This window comes from Guillardia theta (assembly GCF_000315625.1).
Source record: "Guillardia theta CCMP2712 unplaced genomic scaffold GUITHscaffold_9, whole genome shotgun sequence".
Classification (NCBI taxonomy): Eukaryota; class Cryptophyceae; order Pyrenomonadales; family Geminigeraceae; genus Guillardia; species Guillardia theta.
The window spans coordinates 966,779-977,539 of NW_005434665.1; the positions used below are offsets into that span (position 1 = coordinate 966,779).

At 56.3% G+C, this 10,761-nt stretch overlaps 2 protein-coding genes across 2 annotated transcripts; both read left to right on the top strand.

Annotated features, from left to right (window-relative positions):
- Positions 1–2,373: 2,373 nt before the first annotated feature.
- On the top strand, positions 2,374–2,997 carry GUITHDRAFT_161374 (hypothetical protein; the record flags this gene model as incomplete). The annotated part of the gene is made up of 4 exons (XM_005839262.1): positions 2,374–2,448; positions 2,497–2,668; positions 2,752–2,825; positions 2,868–2,997. The coding sequence occupies 4 exons, from the start codon at positions 2,374–2,376 to the stop codon at positions 2,955–2,957; spliced, it is 411 nt and encodes a 136-aa protein (XP_005839319.1). The 3' UTR covers positions 2,958–2,997.
- A 1,531-nt stretch (positions 2,998–4,528) lies between these two features.
- GUITHDRAFT_102239 (hypothetical protein) lies at positions 4,529–7,192 on the top strand (the record flags this gene model as incomplete). Its single annotated transcript, XM_005839263.1, has 9 exons — positions 4,529–4,699; positions 4,750–5,469; positions 5,515–5,685; positions 5,794–5,939; positions 5,985–6,073; positions 6,118–6,302; positions 6,344–6,475; positions 6,640–6,813; positions 6,854–7,192. The coding sequence occupies 9 exons, from the start codon at positions 4,529–4,531 to the stop codon at positions 7,190–7,192; spliced, it is 2,127 nt and encodes a 708-aa protein (XP_005839320.1).
- Between the last annotated feature and the right edge of the window lie 3,569 nt (positions 7,193–10,761).

Here is a 10,761-nt window from a genome sequence, read left to right on the forward strand (position 1 = left end):
AAGTACCGGTATATTCACAGCATTTACTACCCCCACCCACATTCCTCGTCCCCAACCTTACGATTGTGTTTCCCTGTTGTTGTGCACCCCACCCCTAAATTTGAGGAAGCCTTCACCCCACCACCCCCATTTTTGATGCCTTAGCTCAATCTTCATACTGAATCTCAGTTACTTGCAGTACAAATTTACCCCACCCTACCGTATTCCAAGTTCGTTTTACCACCCCACACATTGCTACCCACTGATTGACTTGTGTGATCTTCTGTTAATCGTCGTATAAACGTTCATGACTGGTTTTGCATTTCACCCGGTCGCCGCACCTGGCACCCCTTCTGGACCCCCACCCCCTGAGATCTCTCAAAATCTACCCCTACCTCGCCAAGCCCCTCAGTGCATCATGGGCGCCGGGCGGCCGGGCACTGACTGATGATTGGGGGCCCCCGGTCCCGGCGGCCGGCCCGGAGTCCGACCGGGTGAGTCGCCGGGCCGCCTGATCAACCCTCAGACCGGACGGTACGGTGAGCCTCCGACCGTAGGGCCGGGGGTATCAATCATGATACTATGATAGTAAGACTGACTCTCGCAAAGCCAGTAGCGGCCCGGACCCCGGTCCGGGCGGCCCGGCGCCGGGTCCCGACTCCTCGGACGGTCCCCCCGGCCGGGCGGCGGGCGGCGGCGGCCCCGGGCCGGCGTGCCGCTCAGAGTCGCCGGACTCCGCTACCGGGTACACGCCGCCCGGCCCGGGCGCCGGCGCCCGGCGTACCGTCCGTCACTCAGCCTTAGTAGTACTACGCGGCCGCCGCCGGAGTCCGGGCTGTCACGGCGGGCTACACTGTGACAGTACAGTACGGGTCACGGTCACTGGCCCAGTGACCGGGCCGGGTCACTGTCACGGACGGGTCCGGTCGCCGGTCCGGGTCCGACGGACTTCGTCCCGGCCGGGCCCGGCGGGAGCCGCTTCCGCCGGACTGAACTTACGGTCCGAATACCGGGCGGGCCCAAGGGCCGGGCCCGGCCCGGCGGGTCCGACGGTCAGGGACTCGCCGGTCGCCCGGAGCCGCGCCCGGGCTCGCCGGGCCGCCCGGGCCCCGGCGGCCCGGCCCGGCGGCCGCGCGATCCGCCGGATATCCGAGTCACAGGCCGCGCTGAGACGGTCACTGATCAGATCGGCCGCGGTCGTGAACTATCATCGCGGCCGCAAATCACTGAACTTCCGAAATCCTTGGCATTACATTAGTCACTAAGTTACGTGACTAAGTTATGAGCCAGCCTGGCGGCGGGCCGGGGCCGCGGCCGGGTAGTACTAGCCTAGCTAGTCACGGTAGGCTAGCCGCTCAGTGCCAGGCCGGGCGGCCGTGCCAGCTAGCCTCCGAGGCTCCGAGGCTCTGCCAGCGGCAGTGCCAGCCGGGCCGTGACGGTCGCCGGACACCGTCCGGTGGGCACCGTGCAAACTTGGCTGGCCCGGCACGCCCGGCGGCCGGTCCGACCGGGCCCGGCCACGATCGGACGGCCCAGTGCGGCCCGGCACCGTGGCGGCAGTGGTGTTGCTCTCACGGTGGCAGTGCCCCGGTGGCAGTGCCGCCCGGAGCGGCTGTTCCGAGTCAACTCAGTGAGTTCCGAGTCCGACTCTCAGTCAAGTGCCCGGCCGGGCCGCGCCGGACTCGACTCTCAGTGTACCTACAGTATGGGGATGTGGGTGGAACCCGGCAGGCGGCTCTTCGACACAACAAAAATGCGGGGGGAGTAAGCGCAGTGAAGTGACGATGATGAGGATGAAGAGACAGTGAGCGCAAAGAGGAAAAATGAGAAGAGGAAGAAGAGGATCATCCGAATGAAAGGAAGGGAAAGGAACAAGAGTTTGGGATGGGGCGGATGGGGCGGATGGCCAGAATGGATAGGGGATGATTTGGTGGAGAGAGGTACAAGACATCTGAGCAGGAAAGGGGGCAGGATTGGCAGAGTTAAGATTGGGAAGAGATCGTCGGGATCTAAACTGCAGTGAAGAAATGATCCAAGTAGGAGAGTACTTCATTGACAGAAGCTTCAAGTAACAAGTGAAATTATGTTGAAAACAGTGAAGAAGTGGAGGAGTTCCAGCAACGGTTGGAAGGATGTAGCCCAATTATCAGACACCTGGTACAAAACTCGTGGATTCTAATTTGTGGATATCTGCCATAAAATGAGCATGGATATATATGGAGATTTGTACGAACGTTGGCCTGTTTTTATCAAGTAGTAGCAACAAGGGAAACAGAATCATCTTAATATCCGAGTCGGATCCGCACACTTCAGCATCGTCTCAAAGATTGGGTTGTGATGAATCGGAACTGATTGGGTGTATCGCAGATGAAGGGGTCGTTCCTTCTTGTTGCTATGGCTGTAGCGGTGCACGTTGTGAATGCTTACGTGCCATTAAATCAGTTTGAGGAGGTGGAGATAGTTCCAACGGTGTGTAATCTACTAGTGTACCTGTTCTCTGATATCCTACTCCTGCAGGTTGTCAGGAGAAGGCAATTTCCTTCCTTGTCTAGGACTCAGTTGCTGCGAGCGCAAATGCTCTGCCAAGACGGTATGAGTGAGGAATGCAAGAAATACTTTGAAGAATCCATGCAGAAAGGTTCCAACACTCCTCCTTTGGTTGTTTTCATGTTGATTGATTTGTCAGCTGGTGAGAGGTACAGTGACGAAGGTTACGGCTTGGGTGCAAGAGCTTGAAGCTTCCTCATGTTACAGGTGACCATTTTTCTACAGGCGAGGGGTACTATGCCGACTACGCTGACATCGATGAAGACGCTGATGTGGGTGTCTTATCCATGCCATACCCGGTGATTGTCACGCGTGGATTCTTGGTAATGACAAGATGACAGCTCAATTACGACTTAATTCAATCTCACAAAGTCTCGATCTCCGGCACAAAGCCGTGCGGTGCTTGCTCTGAAGAATCACAAGAAGCTTGACTATGATATGATTTGCTTTCTCTCAAGCTGTTTGTGGTGGAATGCAACATAAAAAATATATCCTATTCTGCAAATAAACTATTTGCTCAAATGAATCCATCGCTCAATCTCTTACGTACCGGATGATCAACTATCACACGTGTGTACAAATGAATGGATTACATCTTTACCATAACGGAAAAGATTCCTACTAAGATCTTAAACTACTTGCGCGTTTGGGAATCTCCCGGCAAGCAGAACAAGAGTCCAAGAGGAAAAATAGCATTTCCAATGCTTAGAACCACTCGCCGAAGTAAAGAGGGCGCTGCTCGTGGTGGAGGTACTCCATGCGCCACATCCAGAGCTGGGAGGTCTGCTGCTTGGTCTGGGAGAACATTATTCCTGTATTTTCGTCAGAAAGTTTTGTCGCCAAAATAGATGCAGGTGGAAAGCATATTTCAGAGAAAGACATACATGGATAAAGAGAACAACGCTATTCATCACATCTGGCTGCCTATTCCAACCCTCAGTTCTACTACCATACTGTACATGCATCGTACTACTGCTGGAAGATAGCAACATCCTGACGCCATGTGCATGCTTGCATACCTCTTGGGTTTGTGCTCCAAGCGGCGCGGCCCTTGTTTATATAGGGCTTCGAAGAGACAGCCGTTATACCCTTTCGACTGAACATAACCGTCGTGAAGGGACACCCTACCCCAGGGTTTTTCATGTCTGACCTTTAATCACCATCACCCCTACTAAAGCCTGGAAAGGTACCCCCATTGGTCCACCTACCCCACCCACTGCTCAACTTTGAAACTTTGAAACTTCAACCTGTTCAAAACCTCAACTTCGAAACTTAAACTTTTCATCCCATGGGGTCCTCGGGGGTAGTGGAAGGGGTGGGGTAGTTACACGTGCGATTGTTCTTTTGTCCACAAGGGTAGGGGTTGGAGGGGTTGGAGGGGTAGAAGCAGTGGGGTGAGGCATCAGCATGGGGTACAAGATAAACTTTCCTTCGGTTCTGTCTCAATTGATCAGTTAGATCCTCTTACCCCTGGTCTCAGATACCACCCCCTGATTGATTTACTCCATCGTACCACCACAAGCACACGACATTGCACCATGCAGGTCGGGGAGCCGCACATGCTGGCGCGGGCAGGGGCAGGAGGGAAGATGCTGGGGACAAGCATGGGGGGATACTCACTGTCAGAGGCTGAGAGGAGAGGACAGACCTCTCACTATCTCCCTCCCTCCTCTGTTGCCTGCACTGTACTGCCTCACGGGGTTCAGGTCATCGATTGCCTAACATCAAAGTGTACGAATAGTTGGGGGCTGAAGGGAAAGGCTCCTCTTCTTCCTGCAGTTGTGAGTTATAACATTGTTTTACTGTCTCTTCGTATCCATGTCTCCGTGTCATTCTGCCATGTTGCCTGTGTTTGTTGTCTTGGTTTCTTCAAATGCCATATGCTTCAACGAACAGTTTTCCCTGGAGTTGAAGTCTCTCAGTTGCAAAGCCATATTATGATGCAACCTGGCATCTTGACATTGTGATCTGAAGTTTTATGCTGAATTAAAGATTGGTATCCATGATTTGCTGTATGTGCTGTGGTTTGTGGGGCAACGAATGGTTAACAGCTTTTTTCAAGATTGTTGGACGAGGAAGCACATTAGCGATGGCCTGCGAGGACAACACCATCATCTCATGGTCGTCAACGAATGAATCTGATTTAAGCAAGGCCAACAAGTACAACCTCAAGGTCTCAAAGTCAAGTGCTACATACTGGTCACTAATTTTCCAAATCTCCAGGACAGGAAAGTTTTCAAAATTCTTGCACACAACATGCTCGATGGTCTTCTGGTGGTCGACAAGAATTTCGGAATGCTTCTTCTGAGTTCAGATGTCAAGAGGGAGCTAGCGAGTGCTGACCTGGGGGTGAACAAGGGGGCTCGGATCGAGCACATGAGTATTTGTCCAGTCAAGGAGGGAAATATCAGCTCATCTCAGAGTGACAGCTTCTTTCTTGTTTCAATAGGCACCAACGTCAGCGGTAACGCATGCGTGTGGCGAAGTCGCTTCGGCTGCTCTGCAGATGGTTCATGGTTCTTCAACAAAGCAAAGTTCGACTTGCTGCCAGCGCATGCAGACAGCAGAGAGGCTCGCTTGCTCGCTTGCTCCTTGCACTCGGGAACGACGAACTTCTCTATCTTGTGGGACAATCACGTATGGCAGCAATACCGTATGTCAGGTGGCGGCAGCGCAAAGCCGTCGCTGACGAGCAGCAGGAGGATGAGAGATCTGGATGGACTGGCGAGCTCAGACAAGGACGAGACGTGCAAGACGATGGTGATAGGGACCAGCGATTACCTGCTGGTGGCTGGGAGGATGCAAATGCGAGGGAAGGGAGCAGTCGAATCAAAGCTAACAAACGTCGTTCGGGCCTACGACCTCAGCTACGGAACCGTGCAAGCAGAGATAGAGCTCAAGTGGAATGCGCAAGACGACGATATGAGTGACTCCTCGTCGTTTGTAAGCTTGACACCTCATTGTCTGCTTCTCTCACTTGCTCTTCAGAGAATCCTCGACGCAAAGCTCAACGCAGAAGGCTCTGTGTTGACCATCTCGTCTGACAAGTGCGTCCTCTCCTGCGCAATCCGATCGGCTCCGATGAGTCTCGAGCTTGTCCTTGGCAAGGAAATCAACGAGAAGGAGCTGGAGCCTCCGACCTCGTTTCGGCCCATCAACGTAAATTATGACCTCCCACCTCCCTTCTTCTCCTCCTCCTCCTCCATACTTTTCGTTCGCCTCTCTTCCTCCGCCTTGATGCTACAAGACCCTGACTGTCTCAACCAGGTTTTGTCGTGTGTTGTTGGCGTTGACGATGACAAAAAAGGAGAGGCAAACATCTCCGCACTCGCCCTGGAAGCTGTTGGTCGAGCTGTCAAGGAAGGAAACAGAAGAGAAGGAGCCGTGTTGGATGAGCTCTCATCCATGAGGGAGTGAGTGCTTGCTCCGTTCCTGCCCTCAGCTAACGCCTCCATCAGCCCAGCTGAGATGACCAACTGCATCAAGGCATACATTGACGAGCTTCACGCAGAAGCAGTGCAAGCAGACCTGCTCAAGAAAACTGGCGGTGAGGAGAGGCGGGGCATGAACGACTTGTTGAAGGTGGCGCAGGAAAAGGACGAGGGAGCGCGCGCAAGGTTAAGGTGGTGATGTCAGACTATCTCGTCCGGTGGGTTGTCAGCAAGTGCACAGAGGAGGAAGTGAAAGGAAGGCTGGACAAGGCTGCCATCGCCCTTGTGCAGGCTGGTGCCATCAGCACTCGCGCCCATCCTCGCCTCGTCCCCTACGCAATTGAGGTAGCTCACGAGTCGCTACCATGGCGAGCTGACTTGCGCAGACTGGAAACCTGCTCCTGCTTGAGGCTATTTTGCGAAACGTGCATGACCTCTCGGAAGAAGACATCGTGAAGAGCTTGAAACTTGTCCTCGTCTGCATCAAGAAGAGCTCGATGGACGCTTATGTCACTGCGGTAAGATGATGATCACCTCCAGCATCTTGTCTCACATTTTATGCCTCCCCTGCCTTCCTTCTCTTCTCCTTCCCTCCCTCTCATCGTTCCTCGACTCCTTGCTTCATGTCGATTCATGTGCCCGTGTGGCCTCCTCGCTCCTTGTTAATTTTTCTTTCGGTCAGATGGCTGCGGAGTTTCCCGATCTTCCTGTCCTAGACCACGACGCCGTTCGCCGTCACCTGCTTGACTGCATCATGCTCGTCCAGCGCGACCACTGGCTCCTCGTCAAGGAGCTCCGCAGCTTGTCGGTCAAGGAGGCTCTTCGATTTCTCCGCTACTGCCAATCGCTCTTGCAGGTGAGCGTCTCCTGCGTCTCCTCCTCCTCACCTCAGTCAGATGCACGGAGTCGCTGCCAACGTGAAGCACCAGAGGCCGAAAGGAGCCCGCGCTCCCCCCATCTCTTGCGTGGTCGACTGGACCAACGCCGTGCTTGACGCTCACTTCTCCTCCCTCGTCCTCAACACGGACTGCCACGGGCTGCTCAAGGTGAGGAGGGAGGGAGAGAGGGACTGCAAGGCTAAGCAGGAGCAGGAGCTGAAGGAATTGGCGCGAGGAGAGCGGCAGCTGACGCGGGAAGTGGCAAGCATGGACGGGCTACTGCTGCACCTCCTGCGTCGCCAATCACTCCCGGTGAAGCCCATGAAGTTTTACGCTGTCGAGACCCTGTACTTATGAATTTAAAACAACGCGAATGACCTACGAGAGGAGGGGGTCGAATGACCTACGAGAGGAGGGGGTTGTCTTCTACTTGCGCTGATGATGCCATAGCTGCCCATGCCTCCAGCAGCGCCATTGAAGACGTCAGGCTCGGATGTTTGTCGCTTGCTCTTCACTGCTCGTCTGCCGACGGCCTCGTGTTGGCTCAGCCGCTTGATTCTGGTCGATGACTGATGAGTCGTCCGACTCTCAAGGCTTCGCTTTGCGTGACTCAAGATTCCTCCCCGGCATCGGTCGGGTCCCGCCGGTCCTTGGGCATTGCTGCGCCGTCGCCGCCGTCACGGGCGGTGGACTACCTCGAGCGGTACCGTGTAAATCCTATTTGCCGTGCTCCTGTGTCCAGCCTCCCTCCGTCCGCTGCCCCCGGCGGACCCCCGGGCAACGCCGGCTCCTTGTCGGCGGCTGCCCTTTCTCCGTCCGCGACCCGGCGCCAGCTTTGTGGCGGCAGCGGACGTCTCGACTGACAGTGGTCAGTCGGCTGCCTCCGGGTATCGCATTAATCCTCCTGCATGCTCCTGCTGCTTGTTGCTTGATTGCTTGACCCTTCGGCTGCTTGTCTGCGCGGCTTCGCGCGTGGGCTGGCGCTGCCGGGTCTGCTGACGGTTGCCAGCAGTGCTGGTTCTTTTCGGGCTTGTGTTTTGTGTGTGATTGTGCAGCTTCTCGCTGTGCGCTGTGTGCCTGGAGGTTTAGCTTGTTCCTGCTTTGTTTTGCTTGAGGCACTTTTTACCTTCTGCCAGTAAATCCATTGCATGTCTCGAGCGCTGGAGGGTACCTGCCGTCGAGACCGAGGATCCCCCAAGGCGCAAGCTTGCCCTCTTGCGAGCATCTCCGTTTGTTCGCCTCCTACCTCTCCAGCTACTATGGAGACTCTGCTGACCTTCGACTCTTTCACAAAAGTCAGTCAGCCTCCGTTCAGTGCCACGGTGTACCTCGGGCGTCTGTCAGGGCGATGTCCCCTCCAGCGTGTTTTTCTGCCACAGTATCCACCCCCCAGTGCTCCTCCATATCACAGAGCTTTTTCCCTCTGTTCGAGTCTTGGCCTATGCTGACAACGTCGTACTTGTCGGTCCACTCGAGGATGCCGTTGCAGCTACGTCCGCTATGAAGAAGTACATGGTGGCTGATCTGAAGCTAGAGATTCAACCTCGCGAGTCGAAAGTTTACATCCCCTCCTGGCATCAACACCCTGATCTCTCGCAGCTGAAGAAGAGCCTTAAGCGCCGTCTCAAGACTCAACTTCTTCACTTCGAGGTCGTCACTGGCGGGATTACACTTGGCGGCCTGCCTATCGGCACGGATGGATTTCATGCTAGTCAGCTCCGAGCGAAGGTTTCTACCCTCAACGAAGAGCTCTCGAAGCTCGGGCTCGTCCAGCATGGCTTCATGTTCAAGACGCTGGTGAGGGCGAGCCATCTCCAGAAGCTGCGCTTCTTCCTCCAGGGGTCTTCTCCGTTTCTCCCGCGGGTCCAATCACAGATTCGTCGCTTTGACCTCTCTGTCCACCTGGCGCTTGAGAAATACCACCGCTGGCCTTCCTCGCAGTACCTCGCCGCGCATCCCGACCTGCTAGAGTTTGCGAGGTTCAAGCGGGAGCTTCCGCATAGTCGGGGTGGGGACGAGTTCACGCCCTCTGAGGGTCTACACCCCGCTGTTTACTATACGGCTATCGCTCGCTTCCTCGCTTGGTACTCTGACCAGCCCATGTCCCGGACCCTGCCCTCTCCTCATAGCCTGGACGTTCACTGCTCGAGATCTCTCCGTGCCCAGAAGCATCCTCTGGCGACCTTCTTCGTTGAGGCGCACGACTTCGTTCATAATGCTGGAGCGATCCTCTACCGTCGTGTGAGGGCTCCTGCACCGGCTGCAGATGGCGCGGCGATCCCACCTGCCCCGGCTGCTGTGCCTGATGACGCAGGCCGCCCCCCGGCATCTGTGGTACACATCCCTGGTTTGCGCGCTCTCGTCGACTCGTCTCATGAGCACTTCATTCCGCCGCCTGCGCAGCGAAATGTGACCCCTCTTGTCATGCGCGTCTTCCCTCGCCATGTGCATGCTCGCGCTGCGCTGACCGATCAGCAGCGTGATATCCTCACCTTGCACAGCCGCAGGACACACTCGCTCAAGTCGCAGGATAGGGTCTTGCAGTCTACCATCTTCGCTCATTTTCCTGAGCGTGACCTGAGCCACTCTCCGATGCGAGTCTCGAGCTACTACCCCCTCAAGGCCTTCCCGCACCGCTATGCTCAGATGCTCGACTGCTATCTCCATGGCATGCCGATCTGCCAGTGTCCGACGGAATGTGATGGATGTCAGCGCGAGCTCGACCCCTCCGTTGCTGCACATCATCTCCAGACCTGCAAACGCCGATCCTCCAAGCTTCCCACGGCGCATGACAACCTTACTCGTACGATTCGGTCGATGCTGAACGAAGCTGGTCTTCAGAGCGTCATCGATACAGTGGGTATAGGATTTACTGGCAGAAGATAAAAAGTGCCTCAAGCAAAACAAAGCAGGAACAAGCTGAACCGGCAGGCACACAGTCCACAGCGAGAAGCTGCACAATCACACACAAAACACAAGCCCGAAAAGAACCAGCACTGCTGGCACCCAGACGCGGCACCGCCAGCCCAAGCGCGAAGCCGCGCAGACAAGCAGCCTAAGGGTCAAGCAATCAAGCAACAAGCAGCAGGAGCATGCAGGAGGAAGAAAATCCCTTAGACGCGATACCCGGAGGCAGCCGACTGACCACTGTCAGTCGAGACGTCCGCTGCCGCCACAAAGCGGGCGGCCGCGGACGGAGAAAGGGCAGCCGCCGACAAGGAGCCGGCGTTGCCCGGGGGTCCGCCTGGGGCAGCGGACGGAGGGAGGCTGGACACAGGAACACGGTACCGCTCGAGGTAGTCCTCCTCGCTAGCCTCCGAGTCAGCGGTAGCCAAGTCAGTGGTAGCCGCCCGTGACGGCGGCGACGCCGCGGCAATGCCCAAGGACCGGCGTGACCCGACCGATGCCGGGGAGGAAGCAGGCGAGCTCGGACCAGCAGCAAGCACCCCAGTGGTGTCGAGCTCTCCGGAGGCACCCGACGTCACAGTGAGGGACGGAGGCGCCTCGCCAGCTCCGCGCCGATCGTCGGGGCCACTCGAAGGGTTTCCCCCATCGGAGTCGGAGACCTCCGGCGAAGACTCCTCGGGCGACTCGACAAAGTCCGAGGAGGAGCTGTCCTCTGGCTCGAGAAGTGCAGTGGGGGATCCTTGTTCTCGACGGCAGGTACCCTCCCATCCTCATGGTGGCCGCAAGATGAAGGGCGATATCCACATTCCTGGAATCCGCGATCGAGGGTCCGAGCAGTACGAGGGCTTGATGGCGGACGTGACGTTGGTCCACCCTTACATTGGTAGCTCTGCCGACCTGACCAAGTGGGGGGAGGTCAACCTCGACGCCCTCCATGTTGCAGCGTCTGAGAAGATTCGCAAACATCGCGCTGCATATGCCATGACTACTCCTCCTCGAGCGTTCATCCCTCTTGCCAT